We start from the raw sequence: 24699 nt of genomic DNA, 5'->3' as shown, positions 1-24699 counted from the left end.
TTTTTTTTTTTGGGGGGGCGCGACTAAGAGGGTGACAGTTGTTACAGTATGTCGTGGCATCCACTCGCGGTTACTCCACCTACGTGTTTTTTTCTATGAATCGTAAAAAAAAAAAACTCCAGTGTGGTGACTTTTCACCCAGCTAACTGCAGTTTTCTTGGTATGCCGTACGATGCTCCAATATATATACATATTCGTATGATGGCTCGGTTTTGTGAGCGTATGGCAATTCTTGACCGATAATGTCATCTGAAGTGCCAACTTATCGGGGGGGGGGGTTTCCTTTTTTACACTTCCTACCAAGCAATACAAAACTTATTTTTATTTTTAAGGACCACAATGTGCGCTACGCATGTATCTCTGTAGTCCCACAGTTTCCTGTCGCGTGGTGTTTTTTCCCCTGCGAAATGCGACCTTCACTGTGGGTGCTCATGACCGCAAGCAGCTCGCTTTTGTGATGGGTGGAGTGTTATACTTTTTGGAATGGGTAATTTGTGTGGTAAATGAATGTCAGAGGTTTGTTTGTCGAACTATATCTGGGAAAGAGACTTGCCTTTTCTGTTGTGTGTACGAGGGTTAACACACATTTTACAGATCTATCATCTGTCGTACGCTGTGCGAACGCGGAGTAAGGAGCGAAACTGATACGAACGCAAGGTCCTGTTAATAGGAACCTACTGCTTCCTGACGTATAACTAGCGGCTTCTGTTGCATTTTAATGAAGGTAAAGTACTATTAGCTTTTAACATGCCACCTAAAAACAGGCAAGATGAGGAAAAGTCTAAACTGACTCGTATTGCCGTTGTAAACCACGACCGATGCAAGCCAGCAAAATGCAATCTAGAGTGCAGTAAGTGCTGTCCAGTTAACCTTCAGGGGAAACTATGTGTTGTGGTTCAAAAAAAGTCAACAATTTCTGTAATTTCAGAAGAACTTTGTATTGGCTGCGGTTTATGCGTTAAAAAATGTCCTTATGGAGCCATTCAAATCATCAACTTGCCATCCAATCTGAATAAAGATACTGTTCATCGGTACGGCCCCAATAGTTTCAAACTCCATAGGCTACCTCTTCCTCGTCCAGGGCAGGTCTTGGGACTCGTTGGAGCGAATGGCACGGGCAAATCGACGGCATTGTCTATTCTGAAGGGCAAGACTAAGCCAAATCTTGGTCGCTATAAGGATGAACCCAGTTGGGAGGAGATATTAAAATACTTTCGAGGGTCTGAGCACCAAGCGTATTTTCAACACATGCTGGAGCAAAAGATGCGTGTTCTCCTGAAACCACAATATGTGGATCAGGTTCCCAAAGTTACCAAGGGAAAAGTGGGGGATCTACTAACTAAAGCTGATGAGCGGGGTGTGAAGGACTACTATATGAAGGAACTTGATATAGAAAACGTTGCTGATCGCGAACTCGAAAAATTATCTGGTGGTGAGCTACAGCGGTTTACCATTGCTGCTCTCTGTGTCCAAAATGCCTCAGTGTACATGTTTGACGAGCCTTCTAGTTATTTGGATGTTCGGCAGAGACTGATGGCCGCTAAGGTGATTCGTTCTCTGCTGAAAGATGATAATTATGTTGTTGTCGTTGAGCATGACCTTTCTGTTGTGGACTATATGTCCGACTTCGTGTGTGTTCTCTACGGCGTTCCCGGAATCTACGGAGTGGTAACGATGCCTTACGGGGTCCGAGAAGGTATTAACATTTTCTTGGATGGTTTTGTCCCAACTGAAAATCTGAGGTTTCGTCAAGAGAGTTTGTCATTTCGCATTACCGATGACTTGGAAGAGACGACCAAACGCAGTGTACAACATTCTTACCCGTCCATGGTAAAGAATTTGGGAGGGTTTACATTAACTGTCGAATCGGGATCCTTTTCTGACTCTGAGATTGTTGTCCTTCTAGGTGAGAATGGATGTGGTAAAACGACGTTTATTCGCATGCTCGCTGGCCACATTAAACCGGATAATGAAGTGGAAGTACCTCAACTGTGCATAAGTTACAAACCACAGAAGATCGCACCGAAGTTTCAGGGAACCGTGAAGGATCTTCTCCAATCAAAGATATACGAAGCGTTCTCTAATCCCCAATTCCAGACAGATGTACTAAAACCCATGACAGTTGAGGAGCTGTACGATCAGGAGGTGCAACACCTTTCCGGTGGTCAGTTGCAACGCGTTGGTCTATGCCTTGCCCTCGGCACACCGGCAAATATCTATCTAATAGACGAACCCAGTGCCTACTTGGATTCGGACCAGCGTATAATAGCTGCCCGTGTCATCAAGAGATACATTATGCATGCCAAACGAACTGCGTTCATCGTTGAGCACGATTTTATTATGGCAACATACCTGGCGGATCGTGTTATTGTATACGACGGCACTCCAGCTGTAAATTGCAAGGCCAACGCTCCCTGTGCCCTCTTGGAGGGAATGAACAAATTTTTGAAAAGCCTCGATATTACTTTCAGACGTGATCCATCGAATTTCCGTCCGCGAATCAACAAGTTTGACTCGGTTAAAGATCGTGAACAGAAAATCGCGGGGAACTACTTCTACATGGTGGAAGAGGTCGCAAAACCGGTCAAACCAGCGAAGGTGGATGGAGAGGATGAGGACGAAGATGATGAAAGCAACGAGTAGGTATGGAAAGTGGATGCGTTGGGGTTACAATGATCTAAATGCCACCGTATTACGCTTTTTCTGATTCGTTGTTGGAAGGGGGAGCGTGCGCACGTAGAGAGCTGCGTGGGGGTGAGGTAGCGGAGGCAATGCCGCACGGATGGTCCGCGTATCAGAGCAAATAAGAATATTTTTAACGAAAAACAAGCAACGGATGAATATCGGCACATGTACTTTTGTCCATTTCACGTTGTGGTGTTCAATGCTGAGTAGGTGGAGTTAAGCACTAAAAGTTAAACTTAATTCGACTTAAGTGGGTTACGTGGCATAATAATGTACTTACTTTTGAAGGGCAAAAAAGACCCTAGCGGCTGGGGACCGGAGAGAGAGAGCCTAGTCGGTACCTCTGATAGAGTTCTCAAGTTCGTTTTCCCTTTCCCCCTCTATTTTCCCCCTTCCTTCTTATTCTCTATACCTATTGCAACGGTTATTCATAATTTATATTATTATTATTTTCAAAGGTCCCAACAGCACACACTGACCGTATCAAAAGGGAGTTAGCGGTTTTGTTGCCAAGTGCAAGGAGTTACTATTACAGAGGGAAAAGGGAAGAAGAGCGACCAACAGTTCAAAAGCCCCGCGTGGTATAAAGAGTGTGGTGACAGTATTTAGAGACATAGTCCCTTTCCGTGTACGGCTGACTAGAGGAATCTTGATCACCCACAGCCCTGCTGGACCTCGTTCTATCTGAAGGTAGTTTTTTCCTGCCTATTCTGCTTTCACAGGCTTTTCGTTTTCTAGTAAGGCGAGTGTTCTCTAAAGTGACCACCAGCCGGCATGCAGGAACTTATCGCTGTCCGTGTCAAGGATGGCATCTTCGTGGGAAATGCGGTGGCTGCACACGATCGTGAGTTCATTTCACTCAACAAGATAACCCATGTTGTTAACTGTGCCGGTGGCGAGCTCGCTGATCTTTTCGCAGACGATGGCGTAAAATATCTTACGTTTCCCTGGAAAGACCCTACTGGTTCAGTCTGCACAGCAGTAATGTTTGATAGTGCGGATGAAAATGTTAAGCGGACGGTGCGGTTCATAGATGAGGCACTTGAAGCTGGTGATTGCGTGTTGGTACACAGCCAACTCGGTATGTCACGTAGCCCAGCCTTAGTAGCGGCCTACCTGATCGTGAAGTATGGGTGGAAACTGGAGAGTGCCATCTCCTTTTTGGAAATGGCTCACAAGGACATGTCCATAAAACCACATTTTCTGCGACAACTCCGAATGTTTGCGAAGCGCAACACTATAGAACACGATATTTTTGATGTTGACGTGGACGATTCATCTTTTGGTTTGGACAATGTCCAGTGGATGCTTCGTAACACACTACTTAATGGTCTTACCTCCGCCAGCCAGCGTCAGAACGAGCTATACAAACTGTGCTCAAGCAAGGTAGATGTCGGCCAACCAGTTAAAACGTCCGACGTGCGAGTTACTACAACACGCATGAAGAAGGCTAAGCGTCTGGTGTTTGTTGACACTAAGCAAGGGTCAGATGTTGAACCAAGGAGCGGCACGCCTGTTGTTACCGTTCAGCCACTGCGTCAAAGTGAACCGGGGAATCACTTCCTCGGTTACCATGGTTCCATTGCCCTTGAGGGGCGTCGTCGTAGCAACAGTATCATGCGTCACAGTGTCTCTCCCTGCGGTCGTAGTGTCGAATCCGATCCTAGCACAAATCCACATGGACGGCAAGAGCTCACGCTACGTTTTGAATCAAAGAGTGGCAGGAGTTGCTCAGCTTTTGACGGGGCCACCTCATCGCAGGCCGCACGTACGGCTAGCGGATATTCCACGATTGATGGAGCAAGTCACGTCGGTGAATATCACACGCACCTGCCATCGCCGGACACTATTCACGCTCCAGCCCGCTCTCCGTTCGCGACACTCACGTCCGGGCACAAGTACCGTAAGGGATCTCCTTTACCCTCTGTCGTGTACAACAGTTCGCCGATGCGGTCTGTGCAGCGTCCCTCATCTGCGCTTGTGTCTGAGGGAAGAGGCGCGCAGTTAAGGACCTCATCTTACACAAGACCAACGGGGTTCTCTCGAAGTGGAGTAGCGCGGTCAGGTAGTCCATGTTCGGTGAGTTCGCATTCCAGTGCGTTTCTCGCGACGTCCACACGGTTGTCGTCCTACAGGAACATTGCGCCACACCGATCGCAACCGAGCAGTAATGTCCAACCAGCGTGGAGCGCTGGAAAGACGGCGTTATCTCCGTCAAGGGTTCACAGATCTTTACTGCGAAGCAGTCCATTAAATAACCGTCCGGGTTCTCCAGTGGAGCGGCCTTCCTCCACTCCTCGTAGGGTATCGTCACCCACATCCGGTTCTGCCGATGCTTGCAGCAGTCGTACGGTCTGTGGTACGAACAGTGGCTCCAAGGGTGGGGGAGTGGGTTTGCTGCGACGCCAGATACCAGCGGCCATACCATCCAGCAGGAGTTGATTGTGGAGCTGCATCACACGGTTGGGCGTGGGCGAACCACAAAGGGCTCGGTGCCCGTCATCTGTGAACATCTACTCCTGTACTCTGGTGCTGCGCATGGTATCTCCGACGTGGTGGAATAATTGACGTATCAGGTCTTCTAGTCATTTGTTTGGACAGCTTGTCAATTCATCTTAGCAATGGCTTGACCTGGGAATAGTGCTGGCCTTCTTGCGGGGTGTGAAACTCGTATTAAACGCGTGGTTGTTGCAAACGTTACACACGGTTGGCTGGAGCCGCCATCGGGAAAGGAGAAACGGTGTTTGTGTATGTTGTAGGTACTGAGAGAACCTGAAGATAGGGGGGAGGGAGTAATCAAAAAGATGTCTTTTGTTTCAGCGAGTTTGATAGAGTATAAGCGGCGCTGAAGAGGAGAGGAGTGATTGAGGTGAAGACGTCTGTGATACGGTAAGCTCGGTGCATATCGGGGAGGGGCACTGTGATGAAGGGCGATCCCATCTGCGAGATGAAGCAAAGGAAGACAGTAGGGGCTATTTAGAGATCAGTTGCATTTCTTTAGTGAAGAAAGAGGGTTGTTGCTAAAGGTCGCATTGTTTTTGCTGTGTCCACGGTGATGGGTAAGGGGTGAGGCGAAGGGGAGAAAAAAATGGAGGGAGGTGGAAGAGAACAAAATAGTAGGAATTATCCCTCTGAATGCAGTTTCGTATTTGCGGCTCGGGGGCCTAGAGAATACATATGTGGGCGCTTATGAGTGAAAACGAGCGGTGGGTAAGCGCGTCGATGTGAAAGGAACGCTGCTAGCCCTTGCGAGGGGCGATTTCTCCTGGCGTTATCCCTTAACCCTTTATCATTGTCACTGCCTCTCATGCAAACACTTTTCCTCATATATTTTTTTTAAAAAGAATTTTCGATGCCTCTTTTCCGTTGCGTAGGTACCAGTGGGTGTAAAACTGTTGATACAGTAAGGGTAGTGCAGATTGTTTATTGAGACCGCGTGTCTAGTAGTGACTCACCGCACTCACACACACACACACATATATATATATATACGTATACACTCATCTATGTGTTCATGGATGTGTGCTTTTTTTTTTTTCGCAAGACGGAGGGGCGGAGAGGCAATACTTTTAGTGACCGTGCACTGCGCGCACAGCGGGGCGGCATCGCATCCCAAAGAGTTGGGGGGGGGGCTAACATTTAGCTCTACCCTATATATGTACTTGTTGATGCTGGTCTTTGTGCCCTGCGTGAGCCCTCTTCGTTCCCCCTCTCACACTCCCTCCATCGCTTCTTTTTCTTTCGTCTCCCTGGGGTGGGGAACGTGATAATTGGCTTCAGGGAGTTTTTCCATTCGAAGTATTACTATAATAGCTTTTTTAAATATCCGGGATTTATAACACGGCTCTGTTGGTGCTCCCGCCCAGTGATGTGTGCTCTTCTTTACCCCAATTTCTTTATTTGCCTCTTGGTGCACCTTGATCACAGTATCAGATCTTCATTCATTTTTTGTGGACTTGACCGACCCTCTGTTATCATTGACGGCAAACCTCCCTTTTTCCCATTGATTCTTTTGTCACGACTGTTGTTAGAAACCATTGTGTTTCCGTGAATTGGAGAGGATTAAGCAAACGAAAGGGATGCCGACGGGACACGTGATTTACGATGACGACGGTGAAGTGTTTGAGGAAGACGTCACTGTCGGGCGAGGCGTTCCGCCTGATGTGATTGGACGGATGGAATGGCCTCCGTTGGTGGCCGAACCACCGACGGAAGAAATGAAGGCTTTGTTGCGCAAGGTGCTTGCAGAGTTGGCGGAGACAGCGTGACCTTCGGTTAGGTCGACTAACCCTGTGGGAGAAATATGCGCAGGCCGAGCGGCGGTTGACTTCTCCCACCTGACTACATTTCCACGGCTGTGGTATACACCTTCCGCTCACGGGGTCTTCGAACTCATCTGTTTAGTAGGATCTTTCTACACCGTTTTATGTCTCATTATAAGGTGAATAAAGATAAGTTATCCTTGAGAGAGGAGTGTGGAAGCAGAGTTGTTCTTCATTCGTCTTAGCTGTGGTTGCAAGTAAACCGTAGGTGGGAGGGGACGGAATAGGAGGGAACCTAACGAGGAATAAGGCGCCATTGTGTGTTAGGGGAAGGATTCATGTCATATAGTCTCCGTAAACTGAGGCTTCTCGTAGATGACCCTAATGGGGAGCTGGCGACGAACCTGGCCACCGCGAAACTGTTTTGTGCCGCCGAGGACGACGGGGAATCGGAGGAGTTAGGTAGCCTCATGGGGCCTGAGGTGCACTATGCCAATTTCTGGGGTGTCGTAAGAGGACAAGTTGCCGCACTCGCTGTGATGAGGAAAGAGCATTCGGCTCTTCGCCTATCCTGGTCAACTCAAGTAACTGTCATCACGCCGAATACCTTCGAGCGTCAAGGTTTTGCACATTTTACGTCAGGTGGTATGGCAGCGATCCCTTTGGTTGGAAGCTGGTTTACAAAATTTTCCCAGCGGCGGGTGCGAGAGTCATTAGTGGTGAGGGATGGGAGAGTGGTATTTCGTGACCTCAGCTTTCAGTGGGGACTTGGTGTTCACTAATGGACCCCACCACTCCCCTCTTTTCTTGCACGGGTGCGCGTGTGTGTGGTTCTGGGTCGATGGGAAGCGGTGTGAGGAATGGTGGAGGTTTGTGGAAAGTGGTATGGAACTATATCGGGTCTACGAACTGTATACTCCGAGTCCCGTTTGGTCTGAACCCAAGTGATTATTACTTTATCTTACTTGGTCGCTGTAACTCGCATGTTGTGCGCCCATATCTACCGTTGCACACTTGTGTGCGTCTGAGGTAGGTATTTTTGTCGGTGTTGACAGCGGTCACACCACTGGAAGGTACTGGTAGGTCGATACTCACTCCAAAGCCGAACGAAGGGTAAATAAAGGGATACCCCATTCTCATTGGCTGCTCTTGTGCTGGTTCTGGTATCGGCACTTCATTCGCATCCTATGGAGATGCACGACAAGTGCGTGGGGTGCGACGTCGTTATTTTCTTTGTTTAATTAGCGTTATCAGGGGGGGGGGTGAATTTTGAGTGAGTTCACTACATTTTCCTCTCTAAATTCCCCGGCTCCTGGACGTGACGCAGAATGCTGCTGATACCAAGTGGTGGTAGGTACTGTGGCATTGGGAGTGGTTGTAGGGCCGGCACAGTTGCACGGCTTACGGAAAATGCTGCATGCCCTTCCTGCAGTCAGTGTTAGGAAGCAGGACTTATTACGCTATTGGTGTCTGTCTCCTTTGGGCGTTGGAAGAGTACTTTGGAGTCCGTGGTACTTGTGTAAAGAGTGACCGTTTTAAAAACTAAAGACCACTTATAGCCTTCCCTTTCGCTGTTTACTTCCCCCGGCCTGTCCGCTGCAATATTGCTATGAACGGTCTTTCTTTTTCCTCCGAAGAATTTTACTGAAGAGAGTTTTACTTATTTTTGTGGTACTCACTGACTCAATCACTTGCTCATTAGTACAAATAGTTGTGCGTGCAGATGGATGTACCAATCCACTTCTCTTTTGTTCTGGTTTTCTTGGGATGAAGCCACCAGTTTAATGCGGCATACAACACAACATTACAGAGTAAAATCTGAAAAGGTGCTGCCGGAGGCAGAAAGGGTTAGCAATGAGGTTTCAGAGGCTATAAAGAAGAAGGACGTTTCTGTCGAGTCGAGCCTGTCTCCCTCCATGGCTGGGGCACTGTCGATGTGGTATCCGCGGTTACGTAGCGCAGACGAGATAGACTCCTTTGTTTCGCGATTTTTGGCTAGTGGTGGGGAAAATGAAATGGGCTTCTCAACCACGTTTTCTCCCCAGATAATAGACGCATCGTGTCAGCGAGGAGTGTTCCCGTTGGCCTTTGATATCGGAGGTTCGTTTGTTTACGGTCCTAAACTACACTGCCAACGCTATCTAACGCAGCTGCAGTCGCATGTAAAGGGGTTCCCCACGGGAGGTGATGATGATGAGGGAGTCTTCATGGTGAAGCGGCTGCAGGTGTCAAAGAAATATACACGTGAGAGAAATTTGAGTACGCGTGCAGCTTCCTACGATGTGTTCGTGAACCGGAAGGAAGATGTGGCCCCCGTGCTTTCTCTCATACATGCACAGCACGGAGAGAACTGGCTCTGTCATGGCCTTCGCGTGTGTCTTGTGCATATGTTCGTGAACAGCGAGCGATACCGTACAAAAATTGTTTTTACAGCAATTCGGCGCCACCGTCATGATGTTGGGACGGATGCCAAGACCGAAAGCAGTGGAGGCAGCGCCATGTGTAACCGCGCACATGGTGATCATGTTGAGGAAGGTGACCTCGTTGCAGCTGAAGTCGGGTTCGTTGTTGGCGATATTTATACCTCTGCTACAGGTGCCTACTGCGCGAGCGGTGCAGGAACGCTTCAGCTAGCGGTTGTGGGGGAGGTGATGCGCTCCGTAGGGTGTAAAGTGTGGGACTTGGGCATGGGGATGGACTACAAAGTCAAAGGTCTTGGATGCGTCCCCTTCCCACGAAAGCGGTGGTTAGCATTAGTGTTTGAACGCTCGCAGGAAGGCGCTTTGTCGGGGTTCATTGACAGCAAGTTGCGGGAGGAGTTTTCCCGCGGTGTCTCCGTCAGGCAAGTTCTGAAGTAATGCTGGCGGGTTGTGGCCAATGTGTTCATGGCTCGACTTGTTTCTTGTTTTTCTTGCTGACTGATCGAACTGCACTTCGCTGCATTTGGGAGGCGGATGGTGGTTAGTTATGATTCATTCCGGCGGTGGGATTTTGTATATTCTAAGCATGCCATTTCTTCTTAATTTGACCTTCTACCTGGTTTATCGCTGTGACAAGTCTTTGCATGGCGTCACCGTCTGCTTTCACTGCGTATGTTTGTGAAGGCAGGTGCTCCCCATACTTTGCTCCAAGTAGTGGAACAACCCTTTTCACTTATGCGTTTACGTGTATCTTTCTACGTCTGCATGCGTTACCCGCTTCCTTCGATTGTGATTTCGACCTCTTTATTCCATTAGCGCAAGGTAAACATGGCTGCCACGAAGAAGGAGGCCCCCGCACCCCGCACCGGCATCATTGCTGGCTTCAACAAGGGCCACAAAACAACCCGTCGCGCCCGCCGCCCGTCATCAAACGACCGTTACGCGCTCCCTCACAAGAAGCTACGCGCCGTGAAAGCTATTATCAGTGATCTCGTTGGCTTCTCGCCCATGGAGAGGCGGGTTCAGGAGCTTCTCCGTGTGGGAAAGGACAAGCGTGCACTGAAGTTTTGCAAGAAGCGCCTCGGTAGTATTAAGGCGGCAAAGAAAAGACGTGCTAAGGTGGAGGAGGCCCTCCGCCAGCAGACGAAGAAGAAGTAGTGACGGAATATCTACTCGCCACCTTCATGAGGGATGTTGCTGTCCGTCGAACTTCTATCGTGACTGGTGCACTTTTCCTTTTCGCGCATGCCCCCCTCTGTGCATGTGGCCCTGTATGTGCTATTTCTTTCTTTATACTTCTCTCAGGCATGAGGAAGGTTTGTCATTTTTATAACTCTACGCTGATAGAGGTGGCGGACGTTGGTGCGCCGTCGTCTTCCGTGAAATGTAACTTTGTTGATGTGTCTTCCTGCTAACATAAAGCACCACACATGCAATCGTTTTTTTCCCACCTAACTGTTTTGTTACCGTTACCGTTTTGCTACACAACATAGGTACGAAGGCGAAGCGAATAGTCTGCAGATCTCAGCAAGATGGTCTAGCCAACTTTTCTCCATATTTTTCTTGATGTTGATGTGTGGGTATACGTATGCGTTGCGTCCCGAACGCCAGCGGTGGAAGGGTCAGCCTAAACAGCGCTATGCAGTCGATGCTTCCCGCGCTGGGGAACTGATGTGCTCTCTTATTCAGTGCTATCATTCAAGCTGCCTCTTTTTTATTTTTTGGTGTGCTGGGGTGTTGTGCGACTGCCCAGTTTTGTAGTGTGAACCCTCGGCAACTTACAGCTCCTTTGATGCATTCGCCGGACGCTCCGCCCCCAATTCATTTTTAACTGCTGATCCGTATGAGCTGATACTTACCGCTGGTTTATTCGCGCGCTGGAAACTCCGTTTGGTTAAAAACTTGACGAGAGCTGCAGCGCCTTCAATGAATAGGGTACGGAATGCCGGGTCGACCGGCATTATCGCTACTACGATAATTGTTATTTACGAAAGGTTTGTCCTAAACGTGTAATCTCTTTTTCGCGTTGTACTTGATTCGTGAAATCTTTCACGGTCTAACGCCTCGGCTTCTTTTGCATTCTTCGTTTTGTGCCACGGCGTGGGCGTCTCAGTGGGCCACATAGTGGTAATAAACATTGGCTGTATTTAGGATTACATCCTAATCCATTAGTATCAAAAACTCATTGTGTGTTGTAGGACAAGGTCGCGTACATAGGAAGCAATTACTCTGTTATTTTTGACGTTACTAGCTCTAGCCGACGGCGCCTCAACATTCCTTCATGACAGCGCCCGTCTCTACGCTGGCAAGCCAAAAGGTGCTGTTGGATCGTGACACCCTCACTGAGGCGGAAAAGTGGCGATATGTGGTTGACAACACACTGAAGAAGGGGAGCCTTGGCTTCCTCACTGGTGCAGCTCTCTCCCTCGTTGTTTTTCGATCGGTGCCGGTCCGAGTTGCGGCTACAGCATTCGGGTGCGGTTTCGGCATTGGGAAGTCTTATATCGACACACGTTATATTCTCGGTCACGATGTGAGTGTTGAGACTGTGTGGACGGCAGAGGTGCTGCGGAAGGGGTTCCGCGGGTCCACTGGTGTGAGCGATAGAGAATCTTCCGGGAGTTAGGTTGGAGGTGTTGCGAGAGCCCTGTAGCATGTGACTTCCTTCTCCTTTTATTTTGTATGGAGTTTGGGCAGTGTATCGCTTGTTGCTCTTCCTCTGTCATCAGTGAGTGCTAGTATGGTCGGCTGCCCATTCAACCTGCCGTTCGCCCCTATTTTTCGGCGCCCTTATATTCTTTCTTTTGTTTTTGTGTGCCCCGCTTACCATTTTCTTCTCGAGGGTCTGAGTCTACCTACACGTTGTTGCATTTTAGAAAGATTAGCTCTCCGTATTTTCTGTTAATATAAGGTTTGTTTATTTTTAAGGGGCACACACGACCTAAAGATAGCATTTGTAAGGTAACCAAAAGTTTTTTTTTCAACGGTACGAACAAGAAGATGATGCGCCGTCTCGCTCTCCAGTCTTCGATTCGTCGTGCGACACCCTTCGCGACACCACTGGTGGCCTCGACGAAGGCTCTCAACCCTATGTGCAGCGCCATTACCATCCGTGAGGCGTCCACCGTGGCCATCTCTGTGCAGGGATTACATTACGTTGGTACAGGCCTGGCAGCCATTGCCCTTGCCGGAGTCGGTTTGGGTATTGGAACCATCTTTGGTAACCTGTTGGTGGCATGTGCTCGGCAGCCCAACTTAACGAAGATGCTTTTCAACTATGCCATTCTTGGATTCGCGCTTACGGAAGCTATCGGCCTATTCGCCCTCATGCTTGCGTTTCTGATGCTCTTCTCGTAGAGACGTTCCTCCTTAGCGCTGCGCGTGCCGGCTAGCACCTGCCTCTTTCCGCATGTTTGGGCACGGGGCATTAGGGATATTCCGGTACGCGGAGTTATAGGTGGTAGGCAAAGTTAGGAGCACGAAAGTTAACAAAAAAGTGGATTAATAGGAGAGATCTGTTGTCACCGTAGCGTTAAACGAAAAATTTTAAAAAAAAGGGCACATATGGTTGTTGACAGTGTAGGAGGAAGCGAATTAACGTCAGTGAACAAGGAAACGCGGCCGTTTATAAGTGTAGCGTTCGGCGTGCGAAACATGTAAATGCTGGATATCAGCTGAAACATTCATTATTATTATTATTATTTATATCTCTTTCAGCCGTGTGGGTACAGCAGCAGGCCAAGCTAGAGAACGTGAGGAGCAACGGTGAAGCCAAGAGTCATAACAAAGGTAGTGACGGTGATGCGAGTACTCTAAACGGCGCCGGCACCAGGTCGAATATGGGAAGGGAGTGAAGGCAGCGCGTTTACGGTGTTCAAACAGATGCACGAACAGCTGACCTTCGTATATTTCTTTCCCTACACAAGCGAAGCAGAAGAGGGGGCGACGAATGTGGGCATGCTGCCACTCGCTCACCTGCACCTTAGCCTAATGAGGATGGAGGTGCAGCAGAGGGTGAAGGGAAACTGTTCGTGTGAAGTGGAAGCAAGGGAGGGGAAAAGGAAGTAATCACTTGAAGGGCTGGAAAGGAACACGATGTGAACCAGCTGCACTCGCGCACACGCATACGCCATCTCGGTGTGTAATATCTTTACAGTTGGGCACTCTCGACCTCTACTCTTCTTGTTTTGACTTATTGTTTTGTCTTGTTTCTCCCACCCCTTTTTGCACGTAGATTCGTACTTGTGGGAATCCGATTCGTGGTCCCGTGTGTGTGTGTATGGGGGGGGGGGGAAATACGGGGTGCGAGGAACGGCAGTTTGAGCCACATCCGCATGATCGTTTTATTGCGATGACTTAAAACTTCTTCTGTGCGCTGAAGAAGCCAGTGACGAAAGAGCGAAACGACTGACAAATACTTTCTGCAGGCCGTTCCATCTGTAGTGAGATCCTTTGGAGCAGGTAATCATGCATTCTCTTTTGCTGTCTGTATTGCTTGACCATCACTTGTTTCTCCCCCTTCTTTTTCGTCTCCTTACATAATTCTTACTCCACTCTGCCCGCCTTGTCTCCTGCCGTGACTTCCCCTTCTCACAAAAGTTAGTGTAGGTGGTGGCCGTCCGGGCCCATCGTCTCAATCCCAGCTGGTCTTTGCTTGTGTGTGGCCGAAGGAGGGCAGCTGCGCCTCGCTACCACAACGATATAGAAGGCTGGAAATAAAGTAAAAAAAAGGGAAGGGGGAAGGAGTGGAGAACCACGCGTTGGCAGATAAGAGAGGCTGCGCACGGAAAAAGTCGCTACGTACGGGGAAAGGGTAAGAGGAAACAGTGAGAAAAGGTGACACGTGATTACTGGATTGACTTGTAGGTTTGTTTGTTAATGGCACTCAGTTTATCGGCGAGCAAGCGGGTCGCTTACCATGATTTGTTCATGGATCTACACGGAAGAAGGCCGTCGGGAAGGATACGGCTGGTAAGTGAAGCCGCTCCTGAGGCCTCTGCTGCGTGGGCAACTTCATGGAGTGCCTTTGCGTCGGGGGGTGCGCAAGACGCTGGAATGGGTCGGTCAAAGAAACGAAAGTTGGCGGGTGAGCACGTAGCCGTGGCTTTCAATCGTACAAAAGTACAAGCATCAACAGAGCTATTCTTCCACGTCGCCGTATTCCGATGCGACACGTGGGCACTGCAGTGGGTGGCGCGTGCTAGTTCCGCCGACCCCGCGGCGCGCGTGCTTGACGTGTGCTGTCTAAGTGCTAATATTGTTGCCTTCCTCGTCGAATGCAAGGACGAGAGTGAAACCCGGGCAGAGTTGTGTATTGCCACAAGGTTTAGTATCCCATCCTCTGAGAACCTAAGCAATGTCAGGTGGCGGTCATTCATATCTGAAGCCCGTGTGGTGGACACAGGTTTTACTGCCGAAGGTATTCGCAGCATTCAAGCACTTTCAGCCACATCACTACTTGTGCTTACAGGCAGCGGCCGCTTGGTACGGGCTACCGTGTCCCGCATGGAAACAATGGAGACGACGTGCGAGCAGGTTGCCTCATTGAGCGTCATGATTCGGCGTACCCGCGGCACGCACACCACACCTGCGCTAGTGGTTTCTCGCAACTGTTGCGGGAAAGGCGGTGCTGAAACGAAGACAAAGGACCGGACTTACGCAGCTGTGTTGAACGACAATGGCTCAAAGTGTTATGTGTTAGATCTGATGGCCCCTTGTGCGTCGCGGAAGTTACAGCACATCACTTTTCCCAAAGACACAATTGCGGAGCGGGTTGAGTTTGCTGGATCGTATATGCTGGTGGTGACACTTCGCCTTAAGGAGAGTTCGTCATACGTGTTGCAGTTTACGTGCCTGGTTCCACAGGACTCGCCCTCCGAAGGGTCTTTCACAATGACTTCCTTTGACCTAATCCACCTGACGGCCCGGCGCACTCCACTTGCAACTATGTACGATTCTGAGAAGGAGACACACATTGTTGTGTCACAATGGCAGGATACCGCTGAGGATTCTTCGACTTCTGAGGTTGTGGAGACGGAGCAGTGGTGGAGGCGAATGGAATTCGCTGAGGTTTCGCTGGCAAGTGGGCCTTACACGACCGATGTGCTACGCGGGGCGACATGGCTTCCGCTTCCCGAGCCGTTTCGCTCCGATGTGCCTGCCCTGCGCACGGTTGTAGGGAGCGGTGTGGACGGCGACGACGGTGAGGCTGCTGAGGTGGAATATCACCAGGAACTTTCTCTGCTTAACAAGGAACGTGTAACTGGGTCGTGGCTGCCCCTTTACTTGCATTACGCTTTGGCAACCCCCTTATCTCGCATGGGGGATGGGGTGCGGGAGGTAAAGACGGTGCTTGTAACAGTGTTTGCAATTGAGACGGCACCGTTTGTTCACACACGTTTAGCCAAACAGTGGCACAACGCTGTGCAGGGACTGTTATTTCTTCTTGGTGTGGGGTGGAATGTCGGAGAGCATCGCGGTAAAATGAAGCAGATTGCGGATGGCGTTCCCGCATTTGCCGTTCCATGGAACCCAGGGCACATGCGTCGGGCGTTGCGTCTTTTTGGGCAGCGGGCCCTGCGACGGCTCTTTTCATCGGTGGCATGTGCGCTCCGCCACTCAGCGGAGCCATCAGCAGCGCAACAGCTATTTTACGGCGTGGCCACGACCTCTTTGACAGACGTTGCAATGCAAATAATTACCTTGTCGAGAAGGGTGGGGGCTCATTTGAGGGCAGAGGATGTGGAGACGGTAGTGTTGTTACTGCGCGCCTCGCGTGACTTGGGACATGCGATTGTTAATCACACCACACGTAGTCAAGTTTTACTGGAATGCATTGTAAAGGGCCGAATGGCAGGCCGCGTTCTGGGGGGATTCGATGGCCGCACAAAAGGGGATGCGGGTCGCGGTGCCGAAGGTGATGATGAGAAAAATGATGAAGTGAAGGAGAGGCGGCAAGAGTCGGTTGGGTTTCTCAGCGGAGCGAGCGAAATGCGTGTAGAACGGATGCTTCACAACCGTTACACCACCAATGACTGGTCGCAACAGCTGCTATTGAAGAGGAGTCAACACGCCGATGTCGTGGCTCAGGCCCGTCTGTATTTGAACGATGTGTTACCGTTTGTGCAACACAAACAAGAACAACCGATCTGCGAGGAGCAAAAGCAGCAACGGCAGCACCAGGGGAGGGAAGAGGAAGATGAGGAGGTAAGTGAGGAAGAGCATAATCAGAAGGGAAGAAAGACCGCCATGAATGACGCATTACTACCTGACTGGGTATTCATGGGGCGTCGCCCACATGCTGACGCCGGTTTCACGGAATACGAAGGTATACTTTTGCGACCTGGAGGGGCTTCCAACTAGAGGCGTTCGACGATACCCCAACGGGAGTTGAGGGGACATGCTGTTCATTAAGTGGTGGGGCGACTATTTGCGATCGCCCGTCCATCTTCTTCTCTTTGCACCCTCCTTCAATTTCGTCTCCCGCTTCTGCCAGTTGTATGTTTTTGTCCTTCTTCCGTGCACGTGGCCCTACGGAGGTTGTCGATTGTCCGTTTATTAACTGGTGAGTTGGTGCAGTTTTTCTTGTGTTTGTGTTTTTATAGCACAGCGTGCGGCGCGCGGCGAAATGACGTAGTAACTACGAGTAAGTGCGATAAAGGTCAAATATCTAATGATTAGAAGCAAACACACGGCCTGCAGTATTAAAATTGTTAAGCAAAGAAGTGAATAAAGAGATGCAGGGGGAAATGAGCGGTACCAATAACAAAAGGGGAAACTCTTTGGGCTTTTGTTTCGTGATGTAGCCTCATTTTGGCATCCTTCCCTCTTGTCTTCTTCCGGGTACAGTGGAGGGATGTGAGGGTTACGTGTGAGACTCTGTGTTGATGCATACTAATTTCATCAAATGCCGCTTTTTTTTTTTTTGCTGCCACTATTATTACCTTTACTCGAGATTGAAAGGAAAGCTGAAGACAACAACACGTATCTGCAAGGTAAGCAAATCAAAGACAAGTGTGCGTGTATTTGTTTGTTTGTGTGGTAGAGCAGAAGAGTTTAAAAAGTCGAGGGGAGGCGGGCAAGGAAAACAGCAGCGGAAGTGACGACAGCCGTGCGGGAGGTCGACACAAAACTGCAGTGGTGAAACTTGCGGTTGCAGCAGAGCGAAAAGGTTACTGTGAGTCTACACGTACAGCCAGATCGACATACAGGTACGATATAACATGACCGACGTAGACCAATGGAAGTGTGCGAGCTTCAAGCAGGAGGAGGATCACAGCGAGGCGACAGATGCGTTGCTCGAACGCATCAATGCTACCGCCATTCCTGTTCTCTTGCGCAGTACCAATTCGAGCTTGGACGATCTCGTTAATGAGCTTTTGGCTCTCGAGAAAATGGCGCGCCTAGGTGGTGATGCTCTGTCGGCAAAACGTCTTGTAGTTGAAATATTGCGGATCTACCGCGTTCATGGAGATCACGAAAAAATGCTTGACACATTGGAAACTCTCATGCGCAAGCGTGGGCAAACCAAACAATCACAGGGTGCCATGATCGCTGAATGCGGTGTCCTCCTCACTGAAGGCAATCTGTCACGTGAGCAGCGCCGCATCGTGTTGGAGCGCGTAGTGCATCTTACTGACAGCCGTATCCATGTGGAGCTTGAGCACGTGCGATTCGCTATCGACTTAGCGAAGTTAATGGAGGACGATGGGGAGAAGCGGGCGGCGTGCGACTTGCTCAGTGGGTTGCATGTGGAAACAGTGACAAATATGCCCCGCGTGGAGAAACTCGATGCTCTTAACCGCTTGATCCGGTTGTGCCTCGAGTTGGAGGATTATGAGCTCGCGCGGCTTGTGTCGCGCCGAATAAACCACCGTGCCCTGTCAAGACCCGGGGCCTTGCAGGCGAAGCTTAAATATTTCGAACTGATGCGCGAATATTTCGCGCAGCGCCGTTCTTACTTCCATGTGGCTCGCTGTTGGTACGAGACATTCCTTTCCGAAACGGATGAAACAGCCTGTGTTTCAGCCCTAAGCAGCATGGCGGTGCACTATCTTATCGCCGAGCACTCGTCGCCAAAGGAACTGGAGGATCATGCTGAGTGCGCTGCCTTTTCCCCCGCCACAAAATTTGCCGACCGCACGGCAGCAATTCAAGGCATCACTACTACTCTGAGGAAGCGGTTGGAGGAGAATCCGCAACTTCAATACCTACTGGAGAAGTTTACGAGTATTGAACTCATACGTGAGCGTGTTGCTGATGATGTAGAGGCCCTCTGCATAAATCACCCGCAGCTCGCTGGGTTCCCTGAGCGCCAGGCGTTGCTTCGTAGCCGCTGCAGCGAACACGACCTCTTGGTCATTTCCCGCTTCTATCGCCGACTGCGTCTTGTTCGACTGGCCGAATTGGTGGGTCTCACGCCGCAGCACACGGAGGAATTCCTCATGATGATGGTCGCCTCGCGCACACTGTACGCGAAGATTGATCGCGTGGATGGGTTAGTCGTTTTTGAGGCGAATAAAAACGCCAATGATGTGGTGACGGCATGGGACGAAGCTGTAGGGCGCAGTGTGGCGCTGTTGGATAAAGTTTCACACCTTATTGTAAAGGAGCGTATGCTACATAACATCACTCTCGCCCAATTGCAACAATCGGGTGCGACTGCTTCATAGCTCGCTGGATGCATTGGGAATAGATGATGATCCAATGAGAAGGCGATACAAGGGCGATGAAGGGGAGGGAGAAGATACGTGTGTGCGTGTAGGACTGGAAGGGGGCTATGCGCCTGTGGCTGCAAATGTGGGCACAAGAAATGAAGTAAGTGAGCCGAGACAATAAAGAAAGAAAAAGGAAGTGCAGGACGGATGGTGATGAGGGGTGGGTAAGCGGAAGAGGTAACCGTCTGTTAGGGGATGCCATCATACAAGCATTTTATGGTCGGTAGTGTAGGCGTTGACATTCAAGGTGGGTGCGGTGGGTAATGCGAGGGATGTTTGTTGGTCAGTGTGTGGGCTGCTGCTCGACAAGTGACATTGTCTCCTATCCTTTTCTATATATATTATTATCTTTTGCTTCTGCGCACGCTCGTTTTTGGTCTGACATACCGCAGTGGTTGTGACATGTCCGGTCCAATTTGTAAAGCCCTGCCCTCACCTTCCTTCTTCGCATCGGCTTTTTTTTTCCTCCTTTTAAAGGCGCTCTGCCATCTCCGTTACTTCCGTTCGTTGGTTGAATCGTGGAGTTGCCTGTTCTTTTACAACGTTGCTCTCTCACTTCACCTTTGGCGCCGAGCCGCCTTCAAAATGCCACTCTGTTTTCTCATTTTCTTCCTCACTTGCGTTTCAACAACAATTGGTATACCATGAAGTACCGCCGCGACCGCTACAAAGGATGTTAGAAAAGAGAAGAAAAAGGGCGAGAAGACAAACCAAAATAACTTAATAGCATTTAGGAAGAAAAATGTGTGATAAAGGGAAAGTTTGCTTCCTTTCCTTTAGATTTTCGCCTATGTTCTCGTGACAATCATTAGGGTTTTAAATGCACATTTTGTTTTCTACATTTTCTTCTTCACCCCCTCTGTTTTTATTTAACTTTACCATACTTGTTTTTGAAACCCTCCTGTTGGAGTACATTGTGGGGCCCTCGTTTCTGTCGCTCTCCTCTTGAACGACCGTCCGCACACGGGGAGGAGGTGCTGCACCACTCCTCTGTTGTTTTTGTTATGATTCAGTGGAGAGGACCCAGCTAAAATACATACGTATATGAACAAGTTCAATGAATGTAATTTACCTGTTCTTAGTGTATAGATGTTAGCTGCACACTTTTCTTTTCTTCTTGTTTGCACACCCCTGAACTACTGTAGACGAGAGGAAGCAAGAGGGAAGGAAAAAAACATAACCTGCAGTAAGCTCAAAAAAGAGATATAGTGAAACCCCAGAGGAAGGAAAGGAACACTGAAGAGAAAGGTAGAGGGATAAAAGGTACACAAACAGGAAATAAGTCTCCGAAAAAGCATTGCACCGGGGGAAAACCAAACGAGATTAGAGCTATTCCCCTACTCGACTTTTATCACCGCTCTGACCATTTACTTTGTTTCTTGTTACAGAGTATCGGTGTGCGAAGGAAGGAAGAGGAGAGAACATACCATTTTGAGGAAGAATAGGAAAAGGGCGCATTCGCGAATAAGAGAGTTTAAGGGCCAACAGCAATAACCAGGGGTGCGAAATAGTAAAGTTACCCGAGTAATAATCAAATTGAATAAATAGAAGGGGCAGATTGGTGCCGCTTTAACATGCCTCCCGCTGACAGGAACGATATTGAAGAGGAGCGGGTGTCGAGGTGGTGCGTCACCGATGAGGAGAGACCGATTCCACCTGATTCATATCTTAGCCCCAACGGCGCCTTGACTGTTGCCACCAACGCTGTCTCGCCACCACCATATCCCTGCTCTGTTCAGCGTGTTGTCCACCCAGAAGGTCCTGTACACCACTTCGTTGACTCAGACTCCCCAGGTTGCGGTTACGATGATAAATTCGGAGCCGGTGATGATGAAGTGAAGGGGGGTGAGCTCTACATGTGGGTGCTGGACCCTCACTCGCGAAAGCTGCGCGTGCCGTTATCGCTTATGGTTCCGACTCATGCGACGGCCAACAAAGGAGCGCTGCCATCGCTGTGTTTGTCCTTTCTGGAGGGCCACTGCCGACACGAGTGGTGTCGACAGGCCCACGTGCCTCCTCATGTTCTTCCGATGCTCCGTCAACAGGCCCTCAACGCCCCCACGTGTTGCCGACTGCACAAGGATCCCCACAGCACCACAGAGCTCACCGACCGGTTTAAGTTCATCCGACTTGTGGGAAATGAAGGGAGTTACAGTAGCCGCGGCACAAACGGTGAGCAATCTGATTTAATCCCCGCTGAAAGAGTTGCACTGACGGTCGGTCTGCAGTTGATCATAGCTCAGAGTGCGCAAGCGGCGAAAGAGAAAGAAGAGCAGTCACAAAACCTCGGCGAAACCAACCAAGGTGCGGCGAATGGCGCGAAGGTGGAGCGAAAGGATGTACTGGATGTTCCCGCGAAGGACGTATGTCGGTTACACATTTCGCGGCTCTGCCGCTATGTGGAAGATTGCAAAAATATTCATATTTGCCGCGAGTATGACTTGCAACTCCCACCCCCTCCAAACTTGGTGTGTTTGCTTAACGGTATTACTCCATCAATGACCATAATCAACATCGGAGAGAGGAGCTACTCTTCGACGATGCTTTCCCTGGGGGACGTCACTGACGAGGTGTTTAACATCATTTGCGATCAACAACGGCGTTCCGTTATGAACAACACTCCGGCTGCGAGAATGACACCGGCATCGCAGCCATACCAACATGCGAATCAGGTTGTCTCCTGCGCCAACCCTGGTGTGGATGCGGCGATTAATTCTGCTTCTCCGCTCAGTTTAGGTGATGCCAACTTGTACACTGCCCCCCGTGGTGGTACAAGCCCTGCGAGTTGTGGGATGGGAGATGCCACTCCGTTCGCTCCCGCGTCACAGCGTTCGCTTGGCCAAAATGGATCTCCTAATTTAGGCGCCGCTGCGGCAGGATCGTCGAATGTGACCCGAGTTTTAAGGATTTTTGACGTACGACCCAAGTCTGCTGGTGAAGGCGGGCGTGAAAGAGGCAGTACTCATCGCGGCCACAATACTAATGGTAACGGAAGCGCTGGTGCCAGTCCCTTTTTGAACGGTAGGGGATCTGAAAGTGCATCCCGCTCCCGCAATGGCGCCAGTGTTAGTTATAACAACTACACATGTCCAAACAGCAAAAATGGTAGCGGCAACGGCTGCGCCGCTGGAGCGGGTGTGCCGCCCTGTGGGATAAACGGCAGCGACAGGAATGCCTGTAGTGGCAGCCATAGGCGTGGTAGCAGGCATTTGACGGGCCAATCCAACAATAGTGGTCGCGGTAGTGCGAAACGTCGGCAAAAAGCGTAGGCGGTGGTCCACAGCAATGTGTAACATCTTTGGTGCCGTTAAGGTGCTCCTCGTATGGGGGATTTTAAATGATGGTAAAGGGGTTTATAGAGTAAAGGATCGAAAGAAGTAGTAGTATCCATTTGTGTTTGTGGGTAGCGAAATGATGCATATGTTTGAGGAATGGTGGAGGAAAGGAAGAAGCAGATAAACAGGCGATAAAAAAAACGAGTAAAAAAGTGGCGTGTAAAAAGTGACATGAATAAGTAAGGGTATCTTCATTCAATCTTGTTGAGAGATTGTACCACACTGAAGGCATCACGTGTGTTTTAATATCGCGCATATGTATATGTATACATATATACATTCATATGTCTTTTTGTGCGGGATTCGAGTTGTAGGTGGTGGTGATGGGTGTGAAGAGTGTGGTGGGTAGAGACCGAATTAATAGCAGCAGTGATGGTATGCGGGTTTTGACATCTGACATGATTTTCTCATTGTTCATATACTCAACATTTATATACTTAATATATATATATACGTATGTGCCTTTACGTTTGTGTGTTTCTACTTCCTTCAGCTGGACTTGGGTTCCGCTGTGACTCTGAGTCAAGTGGGCTGAAGTGCCAAAATTAAGGTGAAAGAGGAGAAGGGGAAGGGTGCGGGAGGTGCTGGGGGTTAGGGGGGAAGCGTTTAACTTTTTAACTCCATTTATTTATTTATTTATTTATTTTCTTCATTTCCCCCCTCCATTACCCTTTTAAAAAAGCTTTGTTCGTTTTCTGTTATTTGCCACAGACGTGCGCGCGCACACACACACACACACACACACACGAAAGAAATTGGACTAAACCAGTACGGGTGCATGGGAACAATGAGCTAACGTCAGACAATATGAAACCGCACTCTCACGCCTTTAGTTAGCACGCGTAATTCACTCGCTTACGCAACTTTCGATTAAATTTTCCCATCTAACCGTACGGACATGGCGCGAGCATGCGGCTTGATGTCGTTTGACTTTTTTTCATTTTTTTCGTTTTCGTACTTGCACGCATGAGCGAGTAGCAAATACTTAGGTATTTGTATGATTTATTTTCCATTTATTTTCCATTTTCTTTCCTTTCTATCTCATCTCATATCATTTTATTCATTCATACGCGTGTGATGGAGTGCGCTGCCCTCTCTTCCCCATTACCCCCTCGCTTCACTTTACATGTGCCTGCTTCGGAGGCGCAATGTTTACAACCCTTATGTGTTCCCCCGTTGAGGTAAAACGCATGACGCGGCAAATAAAAAGGGAGATAATTGAATACAAAACTCATGAGTAAAAATGCAAAAAAAAACAGCAAACACAAATATATGTCTGTGTTGTCGTATACAAGGAAAAGAACATACATATGAAGGGGGAAATATAGGAGAAATTGTCACAGCTTAAATGCGATCGGCTTCACGCGTTTGTTGTGTTCATATTTTTACTCCGTACGGAATATTATGAGCAAACAATATGATGATGTGTTACTTTGCAATGATTGTTGTAATAGCCGGTGAGGGGTTCAGGGAAATGTAGTAAAGTGTGTCTGTGCTTAAGAGAATAAATACAGGAAAATAAAACCATCAAAACAAAACGATTTTTTTTTTTTTGGGGGGGAGAAGTGTGTGAAAGGAGCCTGAAGAGAGCAGTCGTACATTTCTTTTTGTTTCGCCGTTATATTTATTTGTTTGTTTTAGTTTATTTTTCTTCCTTCCTTCCTTCCTGTGCTCCATTGTTAGTTTTTTCCGCTATTGTTTCTTTTTCTTTTTTTTTCTTCTTCATTATATTTCCATTACCTGCTGTGTCGCTGCTGTCACGTGAGGACGCATTCCCCTCTTTCCACTCATCTGATCCTTTCATTATGCAACAGTTGCGAACCTGTTTTTCAACACTCACATTTACCATCATTGTCATCAGCCGCGGCACTGTTACCATAGTTGTGGTTGGTACTACTGCCGTAACCGTATTTTGTTGTGAGGAAACATGAAGAAAAAAAAAAAGAGAAGAAGGAAAGGGGATGAAACTTACGGATTGAGTGACAGAAGGGAATAAATGACGCAAAACCAAAGAGATTCCAGCGTGTGTTCTTCTCATAGAGCCGCCTTTTGCCCCCTTTTTGTTTTTATTTCACCATCATTCTCTTCATTATTCCTCGTCGTGCCATTGATGAGTTTGTTTTGGTGCTTTTGTTTGTTTTTTGTTCTTACACTTTTTTTTTGCGTTCTTGTATTCCCTTTTCTCTTCCCTCGTGCCATTTTACTCGGTCTCCGAACCTGCGGTGTGTGTTTGCTTATACAGTGATAAGGAAAGAGACCAATGAATAAATGAATATAAATA

The 24699-nt window shown here is 48.8% G+C and overlaps 10 protein-coding genes across 10 annotated transcripts; all 10 read left to right on the top strand.

Annotated features, from left to right (window-relative positions):
- Window positions 1-747: 747 nt before the first annotated feature.
- On the top strand, window positions 748-2643 carry TEOVI_000867500 (atp-binding cassette sub-family e member 1; the record flags this gene model as incomplete). The annotated part of the gene is made up of 1 exon (XM_067222279.1): window positions 748-2643. The coding sequence occupies one exon, from the start codon at window positions 748-750 to the stop codon at window positions 2641-2643; it is 1896 nt and encodes a 631-aa protein (XP_067078380.1).
- Window positions 2644-3459: 816 nt separating this feature from the next.
- On the top strand, window positions 3460-5127 carry TEOVI_000867400 (dual specificity protein phosphatase, putative; the record flags this gene model as incomplete). Its single annotated transcript, XM_067222278.1, has 1 exon — window positions 3460-5127. One exon carries the CDS (start codon window positions 3460-3462, stop codon window positions 5125-5127), a length of 1668 nt encoding a protein of 555 aa, XP_067078379.1.
- Window positions 5128-7285: 2158 nt separating this feature from the next.
- TEOVI_000867300 (uncharacterized protein) lies at window positions 7286-7729 on the top strand (the record flags this gene model as incomplete). Its single annotated transcript, XM_067222277.1, has 1 exon — window positions 7286-7729. One exon carries the CDS (start codon window positions 7286-7288, stop codon window positions 7727-7729), a length of 444 nt encoding a protein of 147 aa, XP_067078378.1.
- A 1002-nt stretch (window positions 7730-8731) lies between these two features.
- Window positions 8732-9805, top strand: TEOVI_000867200 (Leucyl/phenylalanyl-tRNA protein transferase, putative; the record flags this gene model as incomplete). Its single annotated transcript, XM_067222276.1, has 1 exon — window positions 8732-9805. One exon carries the CDS (start codon window positions 8732-8734, stop codon window positions 9803-9805), a length of 1074 nt encoding a protein of 357 aa, XP_067078377.1.
- Window positions 9806-10195: 390 nt separating this feature from the next.
- TEOVI_000867100 (ribosomal protein L36, putative) lies at window positions 10196-10525 on the top strand (the record flags this gene model as incomplete). Its single annotated transcript, XM_067222275.1, has 1 exon — window positions 10196-10525. The coding sequence occupies one exon, from the start codon at window positions 10196-10198 to the stop codon at window positions 10523-10525; it is 330 nt and encodes a 109-aa protein (XP_067078376.1).
- Window positions 10526-11648: 1123 nt separating this feature from the next.
- Window positions 11649-11993, top strand: TEOVI_000867000 (protein of unknown function (DUF543), putative; the record flags this gene model as incomplete). Its single annotated transcript, XM_067222274.1, has 1 exon — window positions 11649-11993. The coding sequence occupies one exon, from the start codon at window positions 11649-11651 to the stop codon at window positions 11991-11993; it is 345 nt and encodes a 114-aa protein (XP_067078375.1).
- Window positions 11994-12367: 374 nt separating this feature from the next.
- Window positions 12368-12724, top strand: TEOVI_000866900 (ATPase subunit 9, putative; the record flags this gene model as incomplete). The annotated part of the gene is made up of 1 exon (XM_067222273.1): window positions 12368-12724. The coding sequence occupies one exon, from the start codon at window positions 12368-12370 to the stop codon at window positions 12722-12724; it is 357 nt and encodes a 118-aa protein (XP_067078374.1).
- Window positions 12725-14245: 1521 nt separating this feature from the next.
- TEOVI_000866800 (uncharacterized protein) lies at window positions 14246-16729 on the top strand (the record flags this gene model as incomplete). Its single annotated transcript, XM_067222272.1, has 1 exon — window positions 14246-16729. One exon carries the CDS (start codon window positions 14246-14248, stop codon window positions 16727-16729), a length of 2484 nt encoding a protein of 827 aa, XP_067078373.1.
- An 860-nt stretch (window positions 16730-17589) lies between these two features.
- On the top strand, window positions 17590-19038 carry TEOVI_000866700 (proteasome regulatory non-ATP-ase subunit 5; the record flags this gene model as incomplete). The annotated part of the gene is made up of 1 exon (XM_067222271.1): window positions 17590-19038. The coding sequence occupies one exon, from the start codon at window positions 17590-17592 to the stop codon at window positions 19036-19038; it is 1449 nt and encodes a 482-aa protein (XP_067078372.1).
- A 1619-nt stretch (window positions 19039-20657) lies between these two features.
- TEOVI_000866600 (zinc finger protein family member, putative) lies at window positions 20658-22352 on the top strand (the record flags this gene model as incomplete). Its single annotated transcript, XM_067222270.1, has 1 exon — window positions 20658-22352. The coding sequence occupies one exon, from the start codon at window positions 20658-20660 to the stop codon at window positions 22350-22352; it is 1695 nt and encodes a 564-aa protein (XP_067078371.1).
- Between the last annotated feature and the right edge of the window lie 2347 nt (window positions 22353-24699).

Source organism: Trypanosoma equiperdum (assembly GCF_001457755.1).
Source record: "Trypanosoma equiperdum strain OVI genome assembly, contig: ctg_1597, whole genome shotgun sequence".
In the NCBI taxonomy this organism is placed as follows: domain Eukaryota; phylum Euglenozoa; class Kinetoplastea; order Trypanosomatida; family Trypanosomatidae; genus Trypanosoma; species Trypanosoma equiperdum.
Note: the sequence above shows the minus strand (reverse complement) of the source record. Positions and strands in the feature narration are given on the sequence as shown.